The sequence below is a fragment of the Mustelus asterias genome, chromosome 26, assembly GCF_964213995.1.
Source record: "Mustelus asterias chromosome 26, sMusAst1.hap1.1, whole genome shotgun sequence".
Taxonomy (NCBI): Eukaryota; Metazoa; Chordata; class Chondrichthyes; order Carcharhiniformes; family Triakidae; genus Mustelus; species Mustelus asterias.
Genome location: NC_135826.1, coordinates 26,543,228 through 26,571,162, shown reverse-complemented (window position 1 = coordinate 26,571,162; position 27,935 = coordinate 26,543,228). Strand labels below are relative to the sequence as shown.

At 45.8% G+C, this 27,935-nt stretch overlaps 1 protein-coding gene across 4 annotated transcripts in view; it reads left to right on the top strand.

Moving 5' to 3' along the window:
* The window catches only part of LOC144479526 (rho GTPase-activating protein 45-like), a 223,979-nt gene that overhangs the window by 144,810 nt on the left and 51,234 nt on the right, over window positions 1-27,935 (top strand). For all 4 annotated transcript variants that reach the window (XM_078198311.1, XM_078198310.1, XM_078198308.1 and 1 more), the window contains 6 exons: window positions 800-872; window positions 12,517-12,592; window positions 15,959-16,096; window positions 18,974-19,038; window positions 21,388-21,498; window positions 26,990-27,070. In XM_078198311.1, coding sequence (XP_078054437.1) covers window positions 800-872; window positions 12,517-12,592; window positions 15,959-16,096; window positions 18,974-19,038; window positions 21,388-21,498; window positions 26,990-27,070 — 544 coding nt within the window. The remainder of the gene's footprint in view (window positions 1-799; window positions 873-12,516; window positions 12,593-15,958; window positions 16,097-18,973; window positions 19,039-21,387; window positions 21,499-26,989; window positions 27,071-27,935) is intronic.

Genomic DNA, 27,935 nt, shown 5'->3' with positions numbered 1-27,935 from the left:
TTAAAGGGCTCCCAAATCATCCAGGCCGTTGTTGTGTGTGTGACTGCTGTAGTGAGTGAACACTTGCATGTTGCTTTAACTTGGAAGGCGCTAATATGTTTCAACAAGGCCATAGATAAGTTAGGTAGTCAACATCCTCTCCCAAAGGAACGGGAGTCTAAAACTAGAGGGCATAGGTTTAAGGTGAGAGGAGAGAGATACAAAAGGGTGCAGAGGGGCAATTTTTTCACTCAGAAGATGGCGGGTGTCTGGAACGAGCTGCTAGAGGCAGGGTACAATTTTGTCTTTTAAAGCGCATTTAGATAGTTACATGGGTAAGATGGGTATAGAGGGACATGGGCCAAATGCAGGAAATTGGGACTAGCTAAGTGATAAAAACAGGGCGGCATGGACCAGTTGGGCCGAAGAGCCTGTTTCCAGATGTAAACCTCTATGGAGCTCCAGAGACCCCCGTCCCACAATTTTAATACATTGATTCAATTCGCTATGAAGAGCGATCAGCTTTCGGGGGGAGAGGTGTTGGGTGAAGGGCAGGTTCATCACAATGCGGGGGGCGGGGAGGGGGAAGATTCAGAGAGTGAGTCAGCTCAAGCTGCACTTGTTTATCGCCTTGGAACTGGTCATGAAGCAGTGTTTGTGGGCCATGGAGAAACGTGTGCGTTTGGCCTTCCAGCTGGTGTGTTGTTTGAAGGGAAGTGAATCTAACAGCGTGTAGGCGGGGAATTGTTTTTTTAAAGCAAATTGAAATGTATAGGTTGAGTTTTGTTGGCCGCTGTAACCATTATTTCCTCTTTGGCAGTGTCTCGGAATTTCTCATGGGAGAGGTGGACAGCAGCACCTTGTTATCATTACCACCAACAGACAAATGCAGGGTGAGTTCACAGCATGAAGCAGTGCACTGCAGAGACTTTTGCGTGGATGCACTAACCGCTTATGAAAGGTTCTTTGTCTAATTCTCAGAGATTAATTTCTGGACAAGCTTTGGAAATTGTGGCCTTTATTTCTGCCAAAGGGGCCTTGACTCATCAGAATGTTTAGCGACCTCTCTGAAGATGGCATTTGCCTTTAATCAAAGTGATCTAATCCGAGTGCCATCTCCCAAGGTTTAGACTTCCAGATGTTGCACATTAAAGGGATTTATTGCTGATTCATCGTCTTTACTTTCCAAGCCCGGTGACCTGCTAACGTCTCTGTGCAAATTTTTTAATGTCCATGAAGTAATTAAATAACAACATGATTTATCTGGGAACGTCTGGGTCAACGCAGGGGCACACTTTACGAAGAAAATCAGTTCTTACTTTGACAGAACCGTTACCTTTATTCCTGAGGTAGCAGGAATATCCTATCAGGAGAGATTGAGGCAACCGGACCTATATTCTGTAGAGTTTAGACATTTAGCTTAAAGTATATTTATTAGTCACGAGTAGGCTTACATTAACACTGCAATAAGTTACTGTGAAAATCCCCTAATCGCCGCACTCCGGCGCCTGTTCAGGTACACTGAGGTAGAATTTAGCATGGCCAATGCATCTAACCAACCGCCTTTCAGACTGTGGGAGGAAACAGGATCACCCAGAGGAAACTTAAGCAGACACGGGAGGACGTGCAGACTCCGCACAGACAGTGATCGAAGCGGGTCCTTGACACTGTGCGGCAGCAGTGCGAACCACTGTGCCAAGAAGAATGAGAGGTGATATCATCAAAGTAGACAAAATTCTTACCGGGGTCATTCCAGGATTTAGCTGCTTCAGGCAGGATAGAGGGGGATGTAAAAGGGCTGGGAGTGGCATTACTAGTTAAGGAAATATCACAACTGTACTGAGGTAGGACGCCTCGGAGGGTTCAGGCAGCAAGGCAATATGGGTAGAGCTCAGGAATAGGAAGGGTGCAGTCACAATGTTGGGGGTTTATTACAGGTCTTCCAACAGCCAGCGGGAGATAGAGGAAGCATTTGTAACGTCTGAAAGCTGAGGACAGATGCAACCCTTGAAGAATATAAAGAATGTGGGAAGGAACTTAAGGAAGGAGTTAGGAGGGCTAAAAGGGGTCATGAACAGTCCTTGGCAAACAGGGTTAAGGAAAATCTTAAAGCATTTTATACACATGTAAAGAGCAAGAAGGTAGCCAGGGAAAGGGTTGATCCACTCGAGGATAATGGAGGGAATCTATGCATGGAACCAGAGGAAATGGGCGAGATACTAAGGGCCCGATTTTACCAAAACTTCGCGCCTGTTTTCGGGCGCAAAATCGCGGTAAAGTTCGGCATCGGGCCTTTAACGCGGTGTGCACCCGATTCCTAGCAGAGCGCGGCTTCACCAACACCCGATTCAGGCGCAGGCCACCGATTTAAATGCATTTGCATGCATTTAAATCGACTTAATGAAGCGCGCGCCCAACTCTACCACCAAATCCCACTTTATCACCGTGCGGCCCAGTCCACGTCCGCGTTTTTAACGACCTGGTAAATAAAAGTCGGAAGCCGGCGCTTCCTCAGTGAGAGTTGGCGAGGCGGTAGGCGCGTTGCGTTCGGAGGCTCCCCAGTACTTACGTGTGTCTTGAGTCGCAGCCATTCTGCTGTCCCGGGTCTGTGGCGTCTCTGTGAGGGGGAGGGGGGTCTGTTGCTGTGCACGAACTCCGATGTCCGTGTGACAGCACGGACCTCGGGTCCTGCAGTGCAGCTGGATCCTAGCACTGCAGCTCACTTCAGGCTGAAGGTGTGCATGCAGTGCAGATAGCACTGCTACAGCCTTCCAATGTTACCAGGGGCTGCATGTGGCTGGGGGGACTGGGGGGTCTGTAACTGGATTGTTGATTTGTCATCTTGTTTTCATCTGAACATTACACAGAATTAGAGGAATCCCCTTTGGAAGATAATGTCAAAGTTATAATCACAGGGACTGACAACCTGACAGTCAAAAATCTGGGATAATATTCCAGAACATGGATGGGGGGATATACATTTTGAAATATTATCCCAGATTTTTGACTGTCAGGTTTTTAGTCCCTGCGATTATAACTTTGACATTATCTTCCAAAGGGAATTCCTCTAATTCTGTGCCATGTTCAGATGAAAACAAGATGACAAAGGATCCAAGGCTGCTCCAGAGGCAGAGTAGCTGCACCCAGCGTTGCCCATGCAAGTCACATTCATAAGTAGGGGCACATCTGCCATGGAATGTGAGAGAAGAGTTGCCAATACAAGCTTCTTTTCACTATGGTTGGTTTCCCAGATTTAGTAATCTCCTTGAATCTTATTTCCAACCAAGTTCCACCACGGGGACAATTCTGCCAAGTTCACCACAGGACTCTGAACATTGGAGCATCAACAATCCAGTTACAGATCACATGTATTATACAGGTCACTACTGGCTCACTAGGACACTGTAGTTTAATTACCTTTGTCATAGATAATTAGGCAGCACAAAGAGGATGCTACATTATTTGCAGTTTGCAAGATTCTCCCAAGTCCATCCGTCCCCCCCTCTCTGCTCTCTCTGCTGTTTTGCATTTTGCGCCCGGGCACGCTGCTTCGGAATTTTTTCGCGAAGCACCGCCGACAGCGCGCATTGGGCCGGAGCCGGCAAAACGTGAAAAGAGGATTCCGGGCTCAGATCCGTATTACGCTCGGATCCCGCCCTTAGGATCCGATTGGTAAAATCTGGCCCTAAATGAATACTTTGCCTCAGTATTCACCAAAGAGAGGGACTTGATGGATAGGGTGCGTAGATATTCTGGGTCATGTTGATATCAAAAAGGAGGCGGCGTTGGACGTCTTAAAAAGCATTAAAGTAGATAAGTCCCCAAGGCCTGATGGGATCTACCCCAGAATATTGAGGGAGGCAAGGGTGGAAATTGATGGGGCCTTGACAGAAATCTTTGTATCTTTATTGGCTACAGGTGAAGTTCCAGAGGACTGGAGGATAGCCAATGTAGTTCCATTGTTTAAGAAGGGCAGCAGGGAAAATCCAGGAAATTATAGGCCAGTGAGCCTTATGCTAGTGGTGGGGAAATTGTTGGAAAAGATTCTTAGGGACAAGATTTACTCACATTTGGAAACAAATGCACGTATTAGTTATGAACAGCATAGTTTTGTGAAGGGGAGATCGAGTCTCACTAACTTGATCGAATTTTTTGAGCAAGTGACGAAGATGATAGATGAGGGAAAGGCAGTGGATGTTGTATAAATGGAGTTCAGTAAAGCTTTTGACAGGGTCGCTCATGGTAGACTGGTATGAAAGGTGAAGTCACACGGGATCAGAGGAGAGCTGGCAAGATGGATACAGAAGTGGCTTCGCCATAGAAGACAGAGGGTAGCAGTAGAAGGGTGCTTTTCTGAATGGAAGGCTGTGACTGGTGGTGTTCACAGTAAGAAGTCTCACAACACCAGGTTAAAGTCCAACAGGTTTATTTGGTAGCACAAGCCACAAGCTTTTGGAGCGCTGCTCCTTCATTAGGTGAATGATGAAGGAGCACCTGATGAAGGAGCAGTGCTCCAAAAGCTTGTGGCTTGAGCTACCAAATAAACTTGTTGGACTTTAACCTGGTGTTGTGAGACTTCTTACTGTGCTTATCCCGGTCCAACGCCAGCATCTCCACATCATGACTAGTGGTGTTACATAGGGATCAGTTCTGGGACCTTTGTTGTTCATAGTATATATAAATGATTTGGAAGAAAACGTAGCTGGTCTGATTAGTAAATTCGCAGACGACACAAAAATTGGTGGAGTTGCAGATAGTGAAGAGGATTGTCAGAGTATACAGCTAGAGAAATAGACCGGTTGGAAACTTGGGCAGGAAAATGGCAGATGGAGTTTAATCCAGACACGTATGAGGTAATGCATTTTGGAAGGTCATAAGAACATATGAACTAGGAGCAGGAGTAGGCCATCTGGCCCCTCGAACCTGCTCCGCCATTCAATAAGATCATGGCTGATCTTTTTGTGGACTCAGCTCCACTTACCTGCCCACTCACCATAACCCTTAATTCCTTTACTGTTCAAAAATTTATCTATCCAATGCATGTAGGAATTATGCAGTAAATGGTAAAACCCTTGGGAGTATTGACAGGCAGAGAGATCTGGGCGTACATGTCCACCGATCACTGAAACTGGCAACGCAGGTGGATAAGGTAGTCAAGAAGGCATACAGTATGCTTGCCTTCATCGGTCGGGGCATTGAGTATAAAAATTGGCAGGTCATGCTGCAGCTGTACAGAATCTTAGTTAGGCCTCATTTACAATATTGTGTACAATTCTGGTCACCACACTGCCAAAAGGATGTGGATGCTTTGGAGAGGGTACAGAAGAGGTTTACCAGGATGTTGTCTGGACTGAACGGTATTAGCTATGAGGAGAGGTTGGATAAACTCGGTTTGTTCTCACTGGAACGGCGGAGGTTGAGGAGTGACCTGATGGAGGTCTACAAGATTATGAGTGGCATGGACAGAGTGGATAATCAGATGCTCTTTCCTAGGGTAGAAAAGTCAAGTACTAGGGGACATAGGTTTAAGTGGGGAAAAGTTTAGGGGAGATGTGCGAGGCAGGTTTATTACACAGAGGGTGGTGAATGTCTGGAACGCGCTGCTCGGGGAGGTGGTGGGAGCAGGTACGATAGCGGCATTTAAGGGGCAATTAGATGAATACATGAATAGGAGGGGAATGGAAGGATACGGACTCAGTAAATGAATACGGTTTAAGTTTAGTCAGGCATTATGATTGGCACAGGCTTGGAGGGCTGAAGGGCCTGTTCCTGAGCTGTATTGTTCTTTGTTCTTTGACTCTCAACAGGGTAGATGCAGGAAAGGTGTTTTCCCTGACTGGGGTGAGGGGGTCTAGAACCGGGGGCACAATCTCAGAATGAGGGGTTGGTCATTTAGGGATGAGATGAGGAGGAATTTCTTTACTCAGAAGGTGATGAACCTTTGGAAATCGCTTCCCGTGGAGGGCAAGCGTTGAGTATGTTCAGGACAGAGTCCGATAGATTTCTAGACATCAAGGGATAGTGTGAGAAAATGATGCTGAGGTATCAGGCAAGATCTACTTTAATGGCACAGCAGACTTGAGGGGCTGAATGGCCTAACCCTGTTCCTATGTTCATATGTCATACATTTTGAAATATAATTTAATCTGCTTCATACCGTTAATTATTTTCAAAGAATGATAACTCATAAGGCTGGAAACTAAAGTAGGCCCTAATTAAATCTCCAAGCCTTTATCACCATGTCCCTGGGGTCTTTGTCACCACAATATGACAATAGCAGATTCATATCAAATATTTATACTTGCCGGCTGCAAATCCTGCTACTTAGTCAAGATAAGATCCAGACCAAGAGGAAGAGGATTACAATGGGAAAGAGTAACTCCACATCATTTACATTAGGGTTGCCAACCCTCCAGGACTGGTCTGGAGTCTCTGGGGATTGAAGATAAATCTCCAGGACACTGCCGTGTATAATCCTGGAGAAAAATCATCTGGACATTGAGGAATCGACATCAGTCTCTGCCCTGAACATACTCAACGCCTTCCCTCTGCGGGAAGCGATTTCCAAAGATTCACCACCCTCTGAGAAAATGATTTTTTTTTGTAATTTTCTTTGAGCCTTCTCTTTACCAGATTTTAAAAATATTGAAAATGGAGTGGGGGAGGGGTGTGGGGGAACGGGCTGTTTGGTTGACAGTCGAGCATCATCCAATTGGATATTTTATCTTTTAGTTTTCCAATTGGGGTAGGGAGGCAGTGCATTGGCTGACTGATGGCCAATGAGAGCGGAGGAGTGAGTCATATGATGAAACCTCCGGGAATAGATATAGGGTGAAATTTTAGGGTGGGGTGTAAAATCCCACCAATGGGAGGAGCCATAGAATTCCATCCCTACACCCTCTTTACAGTTGAACATTCAGTTTGTAAGATGGAAGTCCCTTCATGGTCGATCTATCAGTGTCACGTCCTCCAGCCGTACACTGTTCCCTTTTTTCTAATCCCCTGACTAGCCTCTTATGCAGCCCTCTCCCTCTGCCTCACTAATACTGACGTTAACTCTGAACGGGATCTGGGACATGGGCAAACTGCCCTGACCTCAGTCGTGAGAGGCCCAGTTCCTGGCCCGTCACGTATAACTCCTGGCCCCCTCGCCTGTAACTCCTGCCCCCCACCTGTAACTCCTGCCCCCCCTCGCCTGTAACTCCTGTCCCCCCCCTCGCCTGTAACTCCTGTTCCCCCCCCCTCGCCTGTAACTCCTGTCCCCCCCCTCGCCTGTAACTCCTGTCCCCCCCTCGCCTGTAACTCCTGTCACCCCCCTTGCCTGTAACTCCTGTCCCCCCCTCGCCTGTAACTCCTGTCCCCCCCTCGCCTGTAACTCCTGTCACCCCCCTTGCCTGTAACTCCTGTCACCCCCCTCGCCTGTAACTCCTGTCCCCCCCTCGCCTGTAACTCCTGTGCCCCCTCGCCCGTAACTCCTGTGCCCCCTCGCCCGTAACTCCTGTGCCCCCTTGCCCGTAACTCCTGTGCCCCCTCACCCGTAACTCCTGTGCCCCCTCGCCCGTAACTCCTGTGCCCCCTCACCTGTAACTCCTGTGCCCCCCTCGCCTGTAACTCCTGTGCCCCCCTCGCCTGTAACTCCTGTGCCCCCCTCGCCTGTAACTCCTGTGCCCCCTCACCTGTAACTCCTGGCCCCCCTCGCCTGTAGCTCCTGTGCCCCCTCACCTGTAACTCCTGTGCCCCCCTCGCCTGTAACTCCTGTGCCCCCCTCGCCTGTAACTCCTGTGCCCCCCTCGCCTGTAACTCCTGTGCCCCCTCACCTGTAACTCCTGGCCCCCCTCGTCTGTAACTCCCCTCTCACCTCTAACTCCTGGTCCCTCAGCCTGTAACTCCCTCCTCACCAGTAACTCCCCCTCGCCTCTAACTCCTGGCCTCCCCACCTATAACTCCGGCCCCTCACCTGCATGCCTCCCCTGGTCAGCTTCCCTGCTCGAAACTGGCAGGAAGTGGCAGCTGGCCAGCGGGCGGGAGTACAGTGTCAAGCACAGCACACAGGCATTGGCGACTGAAGGAGCAATCTTCATCACTCGGGCACATAGCTCGGGGGTGAGTGGAGTGGCAGGAGAGGGTTATGGGAGCAGATATGAAGACTTAACTTTCTGGGGCCTTTCCAGCTCTTAACCCATCTCCCTGCCAGGTCGGCCTGGGCCAGTTAATTTTGTCTCAAGTCGCACGCTAGGGATGAGTCGTAAAGCCCTTGTCAATTCTCAGAACTGGTCGTATTCTTGAGTAGCGAGATAGAGGCATCTACTGGAATGTGGTTGGCGAGGGGGATTTTGTTCCCCTTGCTGTGGTGTGGTTTACTGCTTACAGCCCCATGGATGGGCGAACAGAATACTGGAGCCAATGTCACATGGCTGAGGCAGAGACAGGAATTAGGATGGGTTTGACATCTGTGTCTGAAGAAATCACATCATTGGAGATTGCTTTGCGATTTGAGGCAAGCTCCAAGTGGCAGCAACATTATCATGAGACACCAATCATTTCATCGACCTGTCAACAATGTCTTTTCATTTTATGTGATGTTCCTTCCCTTCTTGTGTTGAATGACACCCTGTAAAATTTCCAAAAGGCAGTGTGTGGTTTCAGTAAGTTAGAAACGAAATAAACCTTTGTTTTAAGAGATTGTTAGTGTCATTAGCAAACTATCCTATGTAGCTGAGTAAATAATGCAATGCCATAGCCATGCTTAACTAACAGTTCAGGCACAGGGTGTCCTTTCATAGGCCTTCAGACTAAAGCAACATCGAGTAAAGCTTACAGTCTGATGTGGCCGAGATGTTCTTCAAGTGTTTTACATTATTACAAAGGCGGTGACACCCTCGTTGCTTCATTCCACTTTTCTTCCCCTTTCTCTTCTGAAAGCGATTACTCTCTGTGGAGGTGCAGCTCAACAAGTACCAGTCGCCTTCTGCAGGGACCGAGACGGTAATTTGGCGACAGTGCGTTGATAGTCGAGCCAGCAGTGTCCCGGGGGTAGGGAGCAGGAGTGAGTGATTTCTGTTCTCTTTCTCTCTCTCCCTCCTTAACTCAGGGAGGCTGAGATTAATCCGAGCAAACCCACGACCACCCTGGTCGTGATCCGCTGGCAGACTGGAGTTGTCACCGCAGGCAATGCGTAGCTCCGATACAGAGAGAGCCTTGACCTTGGCTCGAGTCCTCTTGCTGCTTGCTACAGTGAGGAGAGTATTTGGAGTCTACGAGGCATTGTTGTCAGTGATAGATACTGGTATGATGTTACTGTATATGAGTGAACCTGTCTGTTAAAATGCAGATTGTACTGTAGTTTGTATGGTTTCATAAAACCCACAAAATGCCAGATCCAGCTGGCCCCCAACCCTTCCTTCTATTAGATAAAAGCCAAATACCGCAGATGCTGGAATCTGAGACAAAAACAGAAAATGCTGGAAAATCTCAGCAGGTCTGACAGAGAGAGAGTAGAGCCAACATTTCAAGTCTGGATGACCCTTCGCCAGACCTTACTTTCTATTAGCATCAACTTTATTCTTAATGATATTATTTAGCCACAAGATTATTTGAATACATCTAGCAGACAGGATATTTATCAGGGATAGAATTACCGCACTAAAAATTTGAATGCCATTTCTTTTCGAGGCGAAAGTTTGAGAGGCTGTGTGGTTCTTGTCAGTTGCACATTTGCAAGTTCATTTTGTCTTACTTTTGTATATTTGTTTGATTTGCCGCTCTTGATACCCCTGAGTTGAGGTCACCCCGAGATTCCAACAGCCCCCATAAAACTCCACCAAAGGATGAGGTACTCTCCTTCACTGCAATAGAAGAGCACTACCTACAATCTCCATTGGTTCTGTCATAGAAACCCTACAGTGCAGAAGGAGGCCATTCGGCCCATTGAGTCTGCACCGACCACAATCCCACCCAGGCCCTACCCCCCACATACTTTACCCGCTAATCCCTCTAACCTACACATCCCAGGACTCTAAGGGGCAATTTTTTTTTTTAACCTGGCCAATCAACCTAACCCGCACATCTTTGGACTGTGGGAGGAAACCGGAGCACCCGGAGGAAACTCACGCAGACACGAGGAGAATGTGCAAACTCCACACAGACAGTGACCCGAGCCGGGAATCGAACCCGGGACCCTGGAGCTGTGAAGCAGCAGTGCTAACCACTGTGCTACCGTGCCGCCCTTGAGTTCTGTTGAGTTCCAAGGCAGGAAAAAGAGAGTGGGAGAGGAGAAATGCCATCTGTACTGCAAGGCACAAGATAGATCCTCTACATAACATTGATCATTAATACCTTCCCATTCTTAACCAAACACACGATCTATTTGCAGATAAGGCTAAGAATAGTTCTGACAAAAAGAGTGGAACTTCCTGACCTTGGAAAGATTTGCTTGTGCACGTATATATTTGCGTGTGTGCATGTGTGTGTCTATCTGTGTGCATGTATATCAATATGCCTAAGTGTCTCTGAATGGATATTTCTCTGTTAATGAGCATTTATGTGTGTGTGTGTGTCTGTGTGTGTGTGTATCTGTGTATTTCACTGTGGGTGTGTGCATACCTGGGTAAGCGTATCTCTATACAGTGCCAATATCGCTATGTGTGTTTGTGTGTGCATGCGTGTGTTTGTGTGTGTGTACGTGCATGCACATGCTTGTGTGTGTGTTTAGGCATGCATGCATGCGTGTGTTTGTGTGCGGCATGTTTGTATGTGTGTGTGCATGTACGTTTGGGTTTGCGTGCGTGTTTGTGTATGTGTTTTGTGTGTGCATGCATTTGTGTATGTGCATGCATGCATGTGTGTTTGTGTGTGCATGCATACATGAAAAGAATGAAGAATTTTTACCTAACCTAAACTTGGAGCATAGCCAGTTTTGGCCTGAACTACAATCAGGAAAACAGCGATTGCTGGAACTCTGAAAATGATGGAAAAGCACGGCACCCTGACCAGCATCTCCAGAGAAAGAAAGGACCACAGTTTGGAGGGAACTTCATTCGAAGAGTTAAATGTGATCTGGCAGTCGCCAGGGGTTCAAATCCGTTTGAAACTCAATTCAAACTAACATGACTGAAGATGTGTAGGTGAGGGGGATAAGCGGGGTGAATACGTGAGGTTATGGGGATAGGGCCTGGGTGGGATGCTCTGTCGGAGAGTCAGTGCAAACTTGATGGGCTGAACTTCTTCACTGTTGGGATTCTATGAAAATAGAAACTAAAGAGGGATCCCACAGCCCTACCAACAAACCATTTATTCAGGGAGCGCAGGATTTTACCATTGAAATTGCCCTGATCCAGTGGAGAATCATTGAGGTCTGTAATTGCAACCTATTATTTCAATGAACGGTACAAAATGTAACCACCTCATGCTTGACTTGTCCTGGGCGGCTAGTTATATTTTTAGATTTTCTTTGTGCAATAATGATACAAAAAGACTTAATCATTTCTGACTTAAGTATTGATATTGTTTCCAATGCTAAAGTGGTTACCGTCTGTCAGAATGGTTCCAGCAAAACAGAAATCATAATTTTGCTCTCATTTGGTGCTTTGTTTAGCTTTTCAAAATAAAGATGCAAAGCAGTGTGGTTTTACTCAGTTTAAAGTTTATTTCTTAGTATCACAGAGAGGCTTACATTAACACTGTAAAGAAGTTACTGTGAAAATCCCCCAGTCGCCACACTCCGGCGCCTGTTCAGGTATACAGAGGGAGAATTTAGCACAGCCAATGCACCTAACCAGCACGTCTTTTGGATTGTAGGAGGAAACCCACTCAGACACAGGGAGAACGTGCAGACTCCACACAGACGGTGACTCCCAAACCGGGAATCGAACCTGGGTCCCTGGTTCTGTGAGGCAGCAGTGCTAACCACTGTGCCACTGTGTCGCCCATGAAGGCAAATGAGAATTCAAGCAGGGTGGGCAGAACCTGAACAAAGTCCTGGACTTTGGGGCAGGCATGGTGGCACAATGGTTAACACTGCTGCCTCACAGCGCCAGGGACCCGAGTTCTAATCCGGCCTCGGGTGACAGTCTGGGTGGAGTTTGCACATTCTCCCCATGTCTATGTGGGTTTCCTGTGGATGTTCCAGTTTCCTCCCACAGTCCAAAGATGTGTGCGTTGGGTTGATTGGCCACAGTAAATTGCCCCTTAGTGTCAGGGGGATTAGTAGGGTGGATAAATGGGGTTATGGGACAGGGCCTGAGTGGAATTGTGGTCCATGCAGACTCGATGGGCCAAGTGGCTTCCTCCTGCACTGTCGGGCTTCTATGATTCTATGACTAAAAGGTGTTCTCAATGCTTTGCGTTTCCAATAAACTGTGATGAATAGTGAAACCTCAGACTCAACATAATGGAACACCTTGGAATGTCCCTTGTCAATGCTTGCAGAAGATCGTTATTGTAAGGAGCTGGGCTGGAGGTTTACATTGATCACTCCTCCTGGCCACTTGGTTTGTTCATCTATGCTTTGAGTCTAATTTCCTTTGTATATCTTTTCAGTCAATGGAGAATCTGTGCGGTGGAATTGCTGTACAAGGCGATATGGTACAGGTGAAGGATGAGTTCAGCGATTCAGGTAATGTACATTTTTAGTCAGCATTGATTAATCAGTGAATCATTTTTCTGAAAAGCTTAGAGCAATAAATAACGAGAATGAGTGAGACAAATTACAACCGATATGACTGACACTATGCCACCCTATCCTTCTCGACCTGTTGGCATCCTCTGCTAAGACCTTTTGTCCTTTATTTAGCTGTTTGAGACTAGCTTTGCACCCCTTCTACCTATCCAGACATAGCCAGAACATCCCCTACAATGGCTTCTCTTCCTGCACCATTAATTCTAATGTCACCAAAAGATCTATCCTTGGTCCCAACCTTATCTCTTATTTCTATGTCATTCCCCCCCTCCCCCACCCAACCACCCTTCAACAACATCATCCAAAGATACATCACCATCCACATGTATGCTGATGATACCAAGCTCTATACAACAACCACTTCTCTTGACCTCTCCCTGTTGTCAAACTGTGTGTCCAACATAGGGATGGCCTTGTGGTATTATCGCCAGACTATTAATCCAGAAACTCAGCTAAAGTTCTGGGGACCCGGATTCAAATCCCGCCATGGCAGATGGTGGAATTTAAACTCAATAAAAAGAAACCTGGAATTAAGAATCTACTGATGACCATGAAACCATTGTCGATTGTCAGAAAAACCCATCTCGTTCACTAATGTCCTTAGGGAAGGAAATCTGCCATCCTTACCTGGTCTGGCCTACATGTGTGACTCCAGAACCACAGCAATGTGGTTGATTCTTAACTGCCCAAAGGCAACTAGGGATGCCCATCTCCCAAAGATGAATTTAAAAAAACATGGATGACCTGAAATTCCCTCCAGTAGAACACTGGGGAGGCCGAGCCATAGGCTGGAATTTTAGTGCCCCGCCCATTACAGGAATCGGAGCGGGCGAGGGGGCGGAACATGGAACGGTCCGTTGACCTCGGACAGGATTTTATAGCCTTGCTTGTTCCGAAACTGTCTTTGTACCCCCTCATAAGCTCAATTCCTTCGCCATTAACTCCATCCCCTTCACTGGCCACAGTCCCGAGCAGAATTAGCCTCCTCCCCCTCCTTAGCATTCAGTGTGACCCTGAGCTGAGCTTCCAATCTCACATTCACTCCAGCAGCAGCCTCCTTCCACCCCTCTAAAGCTGCCTCTTTTCACCCAGACTTGAGTCCGTCTGACCCTGAAACCCTCATCCATGTCTTTATTACCTTCTGCCTCGACTATTCCAATGCTGTCTGGCCCAGTCTTCTACCTTCCCAACTCAGAGCAACAGAGAGGTTTCATGGTCCGTGTACACAGATCACTGAAATGTACTCATCAAATACAAAGAAAAAGCAAGAGGGTTAATTAAATGTTGGCCCTTACAGTGACAGAGAAAGCGAAGGAAGTTTTGCTAGGGCTGTGGTTTGCACATTCTTCCTGCGTCTGCGTGGGTTTCCTCCGGGTGCTCAGGTTTCCTCCCACAGTCCAAAGATGTGCAGCTTAGGTGGATTGGCCATGCCAAATTGCCCCTTAGTGTCCAAGGATGTGTAGGTTTTGGAGCATTAGGCATGGTAAATATGTGGGGTTGTGGGCCTGGGTAACACAAGCTTTCGGAGAGTCAGTGCAGAGTCGATTGAATGGCTTCCTCCTGTACTGTAGGATTTTTATGGTTTGTATCTCCCTGACCTCCTCCAGCATCATAATTCTGTATTCCTCCAATTCCAGCTTCTTGCCCCTCATTTCCTTCACCTTAAGGGGGGGCAACATAGCGGTTAGTAGTCCAGCGGCCCAGGCTAATCCTCTTGGAATACAGGTACAAATCCCAACATGGCAGCTGGTGGAATTTAAATGAAATTAATAAAGTCTGGAACATAAAAACTAATCTCAGTAACAGGGACCATGAAACTACCATTGATTGTTGTAAAAGCCCAGGAAGGAAATTTGCAGTCCATACCTGGTCTGGTCTACATGTGACTCCAGACCCACAGCAATGTGGTTGACTCTTAACTGCCCTCTGAGATGGCCCAGCAAGACACTTAGTTCAAGGGCAATTAGGGATGGGCAACAAATGCAGGCCTTGCCAGCAATGCCCACATCGCATAAAAGAATTTTTAAAAAACTTTACCGTTGGTGACTGGGCCCCAGGTCCTAAGCTCTGGAATTCTCTCTCTGCCTCTCCCTCCCCCTTTAAGACATTCCTTAAAGCCTCAGAGGTGAGCACCCAGCCACTGGTTTTGGGGGTCTGGAAAACAGTTATCAAAAGGCCTTGAAGATTATCAAAGCCTGATTAAAATGACCAGAAGCAAACTTTTCCTCCAAATATTTGGGTATTCTCCAATCCACATGGTGTCACAGTCCAACTCTAAAGGCTTTTTTCTTCACTAGGAATCAATCATAGAATCCCTGGAATCATAGAGGTGCAGAAGGAGGCCATTCAGCCCATCGAGTCTGCACTGACCACAATCCCACCCAGGCCCTATTTCTGTAACCCCACATATTTACCCTGCTAATCCTCCTGACACTAGGGTCAATTTAGCATGGCCAATCAACCTAACCAGCACATCTTTGGACTGTGGGAGACAATACACATCTTTTTAGCCTGTCTTGATGCTCTCTCCACTCACATTGTTTTGTTTCTTAAAGACTTGATTAGTTGTAAGTATTCGCATTCCAACCATTATTCATGTAAATTGAGTTTGTGTCTTTATATGCCCTGTTTGTGAACAGAATTCCCACTCACCTGAAGAAGGGGCTTGGAGCTCCGAAAGCTTGTGTGGCTTTTGCTACCAAATAAACCTGTTTGACTTTAACCTGGTGTTGTTAAACTTCTTACTGTGTTTACCCCAGTCCAACGCCGGCATCTCCACATCATGACTGTGGGAGAAAACCAGAGCACCTGGAAGAAACCCACGCAGACACAAGGAGAATGTGCAAACTCCACACAGACCGTGACCTGAGCCAGAATTGAACTCGGGTCCCTGGCACTGTGAGGCAGCAGTGCTAACCACTGGGCCACCATGCAGCCCCTTGATCCAATGTTAAACAAACTGTGACAGGCTGCTAGGAACACATCTTCTTAACTCACCTAAACCTTTACACTAGGCCTGTCTACTTCAGACACAGGACAAGCCTTGTCTATCTGCAAATCCTGGCATAGAAAAGTCCGAGGCAGAGACTTAATTCTACAAGTCTCCATCTGTTATCCTCTCCACTCCACCTAGAAGCTGAACAATCCCCAGGCAATGTGAAAGGGAAAAGTGGCCCAATTATTTTAAGAGTCCAAATGTGCACACAATCTACAGGAAACCTGATAGCCATCATCCTTTTACCTGAAGCACTTATATGTAAAATATGTCTTGTTTCTCACTTTCTCTCTTGTATCTGATTACAGGCAGTCTTTCTGCAGAAGAAGTGGACATCATTCTTCAGAAATCCGAGGGTGGTGTCGAAGCTGCTTTGCAATATGCCAAAACCGTTTCCAAGTACATGAAAGATCTGATAAGCTACCTGGAGAAAAGAACAGCTTTGGGTGAGGCAGGGTTGAGTTTGTCGCCTTTAGACAAAGAGACACAGATAGCACTGAAGTCACATCATTCCATGGGTAGTACTTTCGGTTTGGCGACTCTGGTTTGCAAGATGCTATTGGTTACTGTCATCAAAATAGCTATCAGTCACTTGTATCCTTAGTCAATACCTAAAGGCAATCAAATAATTGGATTTGGTAGAATTTGGAGATTAATTGCAAATTTTACGTTAGTGCGACTGATATATTGGATTATATAAAAGATGTAGAGGAGCTGTTTCCCCTTGTGGACGAGTGTAGGACCAGAGGGCATTATCTCAGAGTAAAGGCTCCAAAAGACCCTAAGATATACGAGCAGAATTAGGCCATTCGGCCCATCTAGTAGGCTCTGCCATTCAATCATGGCTGATAAGATTCTCATCTCCATTCTCCTGCCTTCTCCCCGTAACCCTTGATCCCATTATTGATCAGGAGCCTAGCTATCTCTGTTTTAAAGACACTCACTGACCTGGCCTCCACAGTCCTCTGTGGCAACGAGTTCCACAGATTCACCACCCTCCGGTCGAAGAAATTCCTCCTCATCTCAGTTTTAAAGGAGTGTCCCTTCACTCGAGTTCTAGTCTCTCCCGCGAGTGGAAACATCCTCTCCATGTCCACTCTATCTTGGCCTTTCAGTATTCTGTAAGTTTTAATTAGAGCCCCCTCATCTTTCTAAACTCCATCAAGAATAGACCCAGATTCCTCAGCCGCTCCTCATATGACAAACCCTTAATTCCTGGGATCATTCTTGTGAACCTCACCTGGACCCCCTCCAAGGCCATCACATCCTTCCTTAGTGCCCATTTAAGACAGAGATGAGGAGGAATTTCTTCTCTCAGAGGGAAGTGGATCTGTGGATTTCATTACACAGAGACCGGTCATTAAGTATGTTCAAGGCTCAGATGGACAAATTTTTGATCAGTAAAGGAATCAAGGGTTATTGGGATAAGGCATGAAAGTGGAATTGAGGATTATCATCTCCGGTCAGTCATAATCCCACTGAATGGCGGAGCAGACACAATGGGCGGCACGGTAGCACAGTGGTTAGCACTGCTGCTTCACAGCTCCAGGGACCTGGGTTCGATTCCCGGCTTGGGTCACTGTCTGTGTGGAGTTTGCACATTCTCCTCGTGTCTGCGTGGGTTTCCTCCGGGTGCTCCGGTTTCCTCCCACAGTCCAAAGATGTGCAGGTTAGGTTGATTGGCCATGCTAAAATTGCCCCTTAGTGTCCTGGGATGCGTAGGTTAGAGGGATTAACAGGGAAATATGTAGGGATATAGGGGTACGGCCTGGGTGGGATTGTGATCGGTGCAAACTCGATGGGCCAAATGGCCTCTTTCTGCACTGCAGGGTTTCTATGTTTCTTTCTATGAATGGCCTACTTCTGCTCCTATGTCATAAGGTTCTCACCATGAAGGGATAGTACAATTCCTTCCAACAACAACTGTTATTTCTGTAGCACTTTAAAGATAGGAAAATGATCCAAAATTTTCAAGTCAAAGAAGGAAGTATGAGGAGGGGGCGCAACTGAAAGCTTAGTCAAAGGGTTAGGACATAAGAAGCATCTTAAAGATGGAGAGGTTCAGAGAGAGAATTCAAGATGTGTGGTCTGGAAGGCCTTTCAGTATTCTGTAAGTTTTAATTAGAGCCCCCTCATCTTTCTAAACTCCATCAAGAATAGACCCAGATTCCGCAGCCGCTCTTCATATGACAAACCCTTAAAAGTGCTGGAAGAAGTGGGGGAGCATTGCACAAGAGGATAGTGTCAGAGCAACAGGGAGTTCAAAGCAGGAATTGGAACATTGGTTACTGGATTGGGGATGGAGTTGATTTGATTTGATTTATTATTGTCACATGTATTAGCACGCTATATAGACAAAGCATACCGTACATAGGGAAGGAAAGGAGAGAGTGCAGAATGTAGTGTTACAGTCATAGCTAGGGTGTAGAGAAAGATCAACTTAATGCAAGGTAAGTCGATTCAAAAGTCTGACAGCAGCAGGGAAGAAGCTGTTCTTGAATCGGCTGGTATGAGAGTTCAGACTTTTGTATCTTTTTCTCGAAGGAAGAAGGTGGAAGAGAGAATGTCCGGGGTGCATGGGGTCCTTAATTATGCTGGCTGCTTTGCTGTGGCAGTGGGAAGTGTAGACAGAATCAATGGATGGGAGGCTGGTTTGTGTGATGGACTGGGCCACATTCACGAACTTGTCGGTCTAAACACAAAGATGAGAACTTAATACTTTAGCCACTGGTACAGTGACCACAAGACTTGGTACCTGGTAGATTACGGGGGCCAAAGCTGTTCTTGAGCTGAAGTTGATGGAGGAAGGGAGTGGGCAGTAAGCAGCACATTGGAATAGATGAACCCAGAGATGACAAAGATTTGAATGGAGTGTTTCACCAGGTTGAAACCCAAGAGGGGTTGTCTTACTTTCATCTGGTGGACTGAATGGGATCTGACTGATTGTTACAGACAAGAGTGGTCAGTGCAGACTCGATGGGCAGAATGGCCTCCTTCTGCACTGTAGGATTCAATGATATAAATATCTAAAGTAGATCGCCCGGCATTCCTGCTGTCTTTCTCATTCTTTCGTCCAGTGTTTTCTGATCATTATTAATCGACAGTGAATGAACTGAATAAGAAACTGTCCATGTAAAGTGATTGAAGTTATTGGGTGGGATCTTCTGGCTGTGCTTGAAAATCCCGCCCAAGGTCAACGCACCTTTCCATGGTCTGCCCCTCGCCCGCTATGATGCCCATGGCAAGTGGAAGGGGAAAATTCACCCTGTTATGCGTGATTAAGCACTTTCTGTTTATAACAAATATTTTATGATCTTCTGCAGAAATGGACTTTGCCAAAGGGCTGACAAAGCTGATCCATACGTGTAGACACACGATTACACAGGAGGTAAGGAATTAATATACACGTGAATGTCACTGAATTAGTAATTAGTTATTCCAAAACCCAGGCACATCATCTGGAGACATGGGTTCAACTCCCACCACGGCAGCTGGTGGAATTTAAATTCAATGAATAACATCTGGAATTAAAAGCTAGCCTCAGTAATGATGGCAATCAAACTATCATCAATTGTTGTAAAAACCCATCTGGTTCACTAATGTCCTTTAGGGAAGGAAATCTGCCGTCCTTACCCAGTCTGGCCTACATGTGACTCCAGACCCACAGCACTGTGGTTAACTCTCAACTGCCCTCTGAAATGGCCTCGCAAAACACTCAGTTAAAGGGCAATTAGAGTTGGGCAAAAGATGTTGGCCTTGCCAGTGGCACCCACATCCCATGAAAGAATAAATGTTTTAAAAACCATCTCCTTAAACATTCGCTCCCTTCTTTGCAGCGTGTACCAGCTACAAGACGTACCGCAATAACTTGCCAAGGCATCTTCCACAATGCTTTCAAACCGATGATCATTACCGCTTAAAATTCCAAGGGAGTAATACTAACTGCAAGTTCCCCTCTAAGTCACAAGCCATCCTAACTTGGGAACATATCATGATTCCTATTTTGTCTCTGGGGGAAATTCCTGGAACACCCTTCCTAATAGCACTGCGACATAAGTCTGCAGAGGTTCCAGAAGACAGCTCACCACCACCTTCTCAAGGGAAGTTAGGACAGAGAAATAAATGGCAGTGATACCCATACCCCATGACCAAATATTAAATAAGGCCGCATCTGCTGCCAACGCAGTGCTGATGTTTACTGATTGCCTCAAAGCGCCAGGGTCCCGGGTTCAATTCCGGCCTTGGGTCACTGTCTGTGTGGAGTTTGCACATTCTCCCCATGGTTGCGTGGGTTTCCTCCGGGTGCTCTGGTTTCCTCCCACACTCCAAAGATGTGCAGGTTAGGTGGATTGGCCATTGTAAATTGCCCCTAGTGTCGGGGGGATTGGCACGGTAAATGTGCGGGAATAGGGCCTGGGGTGGGATTGTGGTTGGTGCCGACTCGATGAGCCGAATGGCCTCCTTCTGCATTGTAGGGATTCTATGATTCTAGGATCAGATGTCATTGCAAGCGATGGAGTTCAGAACTCTTACACACGTGGGGAGAAAAGATGTGGATAATTTTATCTTATGGTGTATCATAGGAAAACCTGTGCAAAAATCTGTGGAGAAACTACAGCTTTGCTGCAAAACAGCAATACTGCCCCTGGCACTTATTTTAATGGAACAGAAAATGGAGCGCTCTCTCGATCCCATCCAGTGAGACTGTGTACCATCAGCAATGTCTTTAATATCAGGACTCTGTGTTTTCTTCAAGTGTGTTCTTTGACCAATTAAAAAAAGGCGTAAGAAATTAAAAAGGTCATTTTTTCTGCGCGCCATTTGTTTTCTAAACATACACGGACAAGTGTGCACGCTCAGACGGATATCACCGGTGATCTTGCATTAGCAGGAGCCGCAGTGTAAAACAAATTGCATTTAAGGGGAAATATATGGAGAAAGGAAGAGGGTCCTGGAGTGGGACTCAAAGCAAGAAACTCGGGTTGATACCAACTGAGCCATGGCCGGCACTAATTCAAGAATAATCTTCCCTGTCAGATGCCCTAATCCTGTCAGGACCTCACACCCATTTTAGCCGCACCAAATTAAAGGAAGTGAATGGAGTTACAGGGTATCCAAGCATAATACCCCGAATTAAGCACCAAGGTGGTGTCACTTCCCACACCTAGTGGTGCACAAGGCAGACTTTCATCCATTCCAATTGTTGCACGAATCACTAACCTGAAGCCAGAGGCTCGAAGAGGCGCCACTCTACATCAAGCATGGCTGACCAGGACTCTCTTCTGCTCTTACCACCTGCCATTGGCGTGTTGGAAGGATGTTGCAGGTTGATATTCAGCTGTGTGGCCGCGTTGTGCACGCACCTTTCTTGGCCATCAAGTTCTGGGGTGGACTCGAACCTCCGGCTCAGAGGCAGGGACGCTACCCACTGCGCCACAAGACTTTCTATAAGCATCAATGGGCAGCAAATCAATCCAATCACAATGTTGATTGTAGGAGCTTTTGTCAGGTGGTACAGCGGGCACACTGTTTTGTACTGTACATTACAGCATAATGCTTCACTCAGTGATGCCCCCCCCCCCGAATGTACCCGAACAGGCGCCGGAGTGTGGCGACTAGAGGATTTTCACAGTAACTTCACTGCAGTGTTAATGTAAGCCTACTTGTTACACTAATAAATAAACTTCAAACTTTAAAACTTTATTTGAACATTTATACCTTTGTCGTGTCTCTTTAGTATCATGTGCCCTTCATGTCAATCTACTCACTGGCATTGGAACAGGACCTGGAATTTGGACAAAGCATGATACAAGGAGTCAACATTCTCCAGAACCAAACCTTCCTCCAGGTAACAGGACACAGTTAGGACTGGAATCGATCCATTGTTGCATCATTGTCAGATGACTGCTGTTCTTCGAGAAAATTAAAGCCTGTTTACATTATTAAAATTGCACCTATTCCATAATAAGTACTTATTGTGTTGTTATGAATATGTAAAGTTAACATTTATTTTATACTTATCAATGTCCTGTAGCATTACACAGACTAAGTGCACCAAACAGGTCAAGCAGGGTCAGAGGGCGCAGAGCAACCAGACAGAACAGGGGGGGAAACAAGTCAATACTGAGGAGAATGGTAGCCAATCAGGACATTAACTTGCGGAGGGGGCAAATAATTGGCGACTGAAATTTAACGCTGAAAAATGTGAGGTAGTTACATTTTGACAGGACCAATATTATGGTGGCACAGTGGTTAGCACTGCTGCCTCACGGCCTCTCAGCGCCAGGGAACTGGGTACAATTCCGGCCTTGGGTTACTGGCCATTTCCATTGTTCTCTTCACATATGGGAACATCTTAAAACTTCTTACAAAATAAAGGAAGGAGCATGGACTCCAGGCAAAAGGGAAAATAAATAGGCAGAAGAATTGTATTGGGGGAGTGGACGGTGGCGGGAAGACAGTCAAAAAAGACAGGCTTCAAAAACAGACAGGGAGATGAACAAACAGGGCGGATTTTAGCCTGGAGGTGTTGTTCAGCCCAGCAGGGGAGGTAAGGAGGTGTCTTGTGGTTGTTTTGAGATTGGAAGACCTAGAAGAACCGGTTTTCCGAATTAGAAATTGCAGCTTTAGTTTTCTTTCCCCTCCTATGGAGTTGCTGCCCATGGATTACTTGACTGACAGGCTGGAGTCCTGTTGGGTGGGAAGCCTGCTTCACAAGGCCAAAGCCTTTGAGAGCAGCTAGTGTACTGGGAGAGAGTCACGGCGATTGTGTGGGGCTCCAGTGGTGTTGGGATAGATTGTGGGAAGAGTGGGTTGTTGGATAATTTGTTGAATCTGGAGGAAACCTTACGAATTCGGCCCTCCTTGTAACTGCCGGGTTTCCAGGCCTGTGAAACCCAGCCAAAATGAGTCAAGTTTTTTTTCATTCGTTCGTGGGATGTCACTGGCTGGACCAGCATTTATTGCCCATCCCTGAGGACATTTAAGAGTCAACCGCATTTGAGTCACGTGTAGGCCAGACTAGGTAAGGATGGCAGATTTCCTTCCCTAAAGATTAGGAGGTTTTCTTTACAATGATCAACATGGTCATTTAATGGACTGCTAATTCTAGATTTTTATTGAATTCAAATTTCACCATCTGCCGTGGTGGGATTTGAAGTTTTTTTTCATTCGTTCATGGGATGTGGGCGTCGCCGGCTGGGCCAGCATTTATTGCCCATGCCTGAGGACGTTTAAGAGTCAACCACACTGGAGTCATGTGCAGGCCAGACCAGTTAAAGATGTCACATCTCCTTTCCGAAAGGACATTACTGAACCCTGAAAGGGTTTTTTTTACGATGATCAACAATAGTTGCATGGTCATTTAACGGACTGTTAACTCTAGATTTTTATTGAATTCAAATTTCGTCATCTGCCGTGGTAAGATTTGAACCCGGGTCCCCAGAGCATTACCCCGTGTCTCTGGATTACTAATCCAGCAACAATACCACAACACTGTCTCCCCTTAAAAGAAGAAAGACTATTAAAATTAAGGCAGCGATCTGCTCGGTAGGGAATATTCCACTTCAAGAGATTGCCTTTTCCATGTTCAAAGTGTAAATATAATAATCTGAGCCCAGGGAAACCAGTGGCGAGTGAGAAAACCCCATCAGGTTAAAGCAGATACAAGAACGATATAAAGGCAGCATTTGTGTGCCCTTGGCTCAGGGTGAACAGTTAATGATGGGAGGCAACATTTATAAACAAAACTTGATCTATTTTGCATTATGTTTACAAGTCTAAACTCTTTTGAGTCCCAGACAGAATTGTAAACAAAATGAGCAATTGAACCCTTTAATTACTTCAACTACCTGCAACTCACTCACAGTCACTCTTCACTGTGCATAATGTCTCACTGTTTACAGATTCGCACTGGCCTTTGTTACAGATAAAAGTAGTTGTAGAATAAAAACTAGCATAATTTGAAATTAAATTGTGTGTCAATCTTTTTAGGACACAATATAAATCCCTCAGTATGTAAGATATGTCACCAGCACTGTGTCCTGATAATGCACTCTGGTCATTTAACTAAAACTATTAATAATGTCACCTGTCTGTCCCCATTTATACAAGTTTGGGTATGTACGTTATTACTGTATCAATAGTGCGAGTAACTCTGAACAACATTGATTGTATTCGCAGCAGCCACTCATTTATATCAATCCTATCCTCTAACTTTAATAAATTCAAAGAAACTGCAATTTTTGAAATATGAAAAAGGAAAATATTGATGCAGCAGGGCTGTTAGTATCTGTAAAGAGGGAATACAGATTAGTCTTTTGTACATATGTCTTTGATGATTTGGTAAATATAGAACCTCTGAGGCTTGAATTTGCTGCAAAGTGAGTGGACTGAAGATTGATGAGTGGAGCCAAGTCGACCCCCCGCGACAGACAGACTCCGATAGCTGAGCCAGGCAGGTGTGCTCTCCTCCAGGGCACCACTGCTGATTGATCTGCCCATTTGGGCCCAGTAGGGATGAATCTGTCACTCAGCCTCAAATTCCTCCCAAAGCTGATTCCAGATAACCTTGCAACCCAAAGTGGTCCCGGCTGAACCAGCAGCACAGAGCTGCTAAACGGGACACTTTAGGAGTTGAAACTCCAGGTTCCACTCCAGGAGCTCCCTAATCCTTGGCTCCGCTTGTCAATTTGTGCCTAAACACTCTAAATGTGGACAAGCGAGGTGTTCCCTATGGACAGAGAGTGGACGAAGAGAGCCTCATGCTTGGTTTGGAGGCTCTGATTTGAAGACATCTCCGACAATAAAACTGAATGGCCAGAACTACTCAACAGATTTCCATTGTCGGTGTTTCTCAAGAGCCTGCTTTAGTCTATTGGTCTGTTAATATGCAAAAAGACAAAATATATATAAGTAATATAACTTATCATATAAGTTGTGCACAGTGTCACAGCAGTTAACACTGCTGCCTCACAGCGCCAGGGACCCTGGATAGTCACATGAGCAGCCTGGGAATGGAGGGATACAAACGATTGGTCTAGTTGGACCAAGGAGCGGCACAGGCCTGGAGGGCCGAAGGGCCTGTTTCCTGTGCTGTACTGTTCTTTGTTCTTTGATTCTAGCCTTGGGTGACTCGTCTGTATAGAGTTTGCACATTCTCCCCATGTCTGCGTGGGTTTCCTCCAGATGCTCCAGTTTCCTCCCACAGTCCGAAGATGTATAGGTTAGGTTGATTGGCCATGCTAAATTGTCCCTTAGCAGGGTTTAGCAGGGTAAATAAGTGAGGCTATGGGGATGGGGCCTGGGTAGGATTGTTGGCGGTGCAGGCTCCATGGGCCAAATGGCCTTCTTCTGCAGTGTAGGGATTCTATGATTATTATTGATATTATTACTTGGAAGATGCAAGTCTAGGTGAGCAGAGGAGTGAGGGAATCTCAGAGTACAAATAGACCAGTCACTAAAAAGTTGTACCACAGGTTAGAAAGGTCATTATTCAAAAGCAAGACAAACGCTAGGTTTTTGTTGCCAACGGGATAGAATTTAACAGTGGGGAATCTATACTCAATCTGTACCAATCCTTGGTTACATCACACATAGAGCACTGCATGCACTTCAAGCCATCATATTATAAAAAGGATATGGAGGCACGGGAGAGGGTGCAGGAAAGGTTTGCAAGATTGATACCAAAAGGCATGGGTATACATGTCAGGAAATGATTGACAGGCTGGGTCTCTTCTTTGCGTGATCTAATGGAGGTCTTTAACATTCTGAAAGTTGTTAATAGAGTGGATACAGAGAGAATGTTTCCTTTTTTTGGAAAGTGCATAAATAGATGCCATCAATATACGATTGTCACTGTTATGGTTCAGGTCAGAAACTTGAAAGTGTTTTATGAAGCCCGCCTGGATCATAAGTTTTGCAATTTGGATTTGGCTAGGATAAGCATGAGATGTTTCACTTCAGGTATGATTCAAGTGACCCACTAGGAAGCTTTTATCAAACAACGTTTACTTACGAATATCATTAACATGTACAGTAAGAAAATTAGCAAGAACTTTTATCAATCACAAACAAGAAACAAACAATCATGATAATGTATAACCCTTAACAAAGATATCTACAATGTTCCAATCAAACCAATCCCATAAACAAAAGACCCTTTCACAGGTTTAACACAGCACAGACTACTGCTCACGTGATAACTGGAAATTGAGTCCTTTGGTTGAAGTTCTCTGGATTCACTCCAGAGAAGACAGTTTCCCAAAACACCAGGGACACTCTGGTCCAGCCCCCGACAACAGCAGGTTTTCACCCTTTAGGAAAACAAGAATTTGTTTTCAGCGAACCAACAGAATTTTCAAAACAAAAGGGAGAGAGGGAAAACACTTGTTTTTAGCTTGCTGTCCCTTCTAAAACTAAAACTCAAACCTGCAGCTCCAAACTGAAAATGAAAAAAAACTGTCCAAAAACGTATGACCATCCTCCTAACAATGCAGGATCGTAAAACTAATCCCAGAGTAAACACAAACAACCCCACTTAAACCACTTAAGTAGCAATAAAAGGACATTTCCAGTCAAGCCAGCAACAATTACATCACTGAAACTGTGAGCTGCAGAAATCATGTTTTAAAAAATAGCCTTTCTTAAAGGTACACCGAAGACCAAGCAGAGAGCTGAGAAGGCTAACGGATTTGAGGAACTGGAGGCCTTTCCTTTCCCAGGCTTCTGCAAACCCTCATTGACAGTTGTGTTGCCTCCCTACTCCCCCCGAGCCAGTTCCATGACTGACAGGACAATTCCCAACCACGGATTCCTGACGCACTGACCCAGACTTCTTCTTTCCACCAACCAGTAAATGACAGGACAGATGGCCTGGTGATATTATCGCTAGGCTATGAATCCAGAAACTCAGCTAATGCTCTGGGCACCCAGGTTTGAATCCCACCATGGCAGATGGTGGAATTTGAATTCAATTTTTAAAAAAATCTGGAATTGAGAATCTACTGATGACCATGAAACCATTGTCGATTGTTGGAAAAACCCATCTGGTTCACTAATGGTTCGGTGGGTTGGCCCGGCTAAATTCTCCCTCGCTGTACCCGAACAGGAGTGTGGCGACTAAGGGATTTTCACAGTAACTTCATTGTAGTGTTAATGTAAACCTACTTGTGACAAATAAACTTTACTTTTAATGTGCTTTAGGGAAGGAAATCTGCTGTCCATACCTGGTCTGGCCTACATGTGTATCTTCCCGATAACTTTATCCTGACAGCATTATATTCCGCAGTGAGTCCAGAGCTATTCACACTGACTTTGTGCATCTATTTCCTTTAACATAGCCATTAGCTGGAAGAAGACTGGACCATGAAAAGCGCAGAAAAGAAATTAAAGAACAGTGGCACCGAGCACAAAGAAAGCTGGTATGAGAAATTACTGTATACCTGATTACTTGTGTTTCAATATTTCCTTAGCATTGTATGTTTTAAGTGGAAGGGGTCTGTTTCTCCTGTCACTCAAGCCCTTTTACAGTTTGCCATTTTTCTCCCATTTTTCCCAGATGTTATACTTTAGAGATTGGAGTAAATCCAATGATAACAGAATTCACCTTATCCATTCCTGGTTTCCTGAATTGAAAGTCACGTATAAATTTCCAGTGCCTTCAGCGTACTCACAGAATCCCTACAGTGCAGAAGGAGGCCATTCAGCCCATCGAGTCTGGACTGATCACAATCCCACCCAGGCCCTATCCCCTACCCACGAGGATTAAATCCCAAATATGTTTTAGAATGCTGTAAATCAACAAAATACTAATTGGTCCATATCCCCTCTGCGAAGAGAGAAAATGCTGGAAAATCTCAGCAGGTCTGGCAGCATCTGTAATGTGGAGATGCCGGCGTTGGACTGGGGTGGGGCACAGTAAGAAGTCTCACAACACCAGGTTAAAGTCCAACAAGTTTATTTGGAATCACGAGCTTTTGGAGGGGTGCTGCTCCTTCATCAAATGAGTGAAGCTTTGGCTTGGCAAAGCTTTGACAAAGGGTCACCTGGACTCGAAACGTCAGCTCTTTTCTTTCCTTACAGATGCTGCCAGACCTGCTGAGATTTTCCAGCATTTTCTCTTTTGGTTTCCGATTCCAGCATCTGCAGTAATTTGCTTTTATCCCCACTGCGAATGTTTGGACACCACTCAGTTAGAGAAATAGAAAGCAGACACTGCCTTACTATTTATTTGATTCTCCCCATTCTTGGGTTTTACTTTATATTTTTGGCACGGTGGTACAGTGG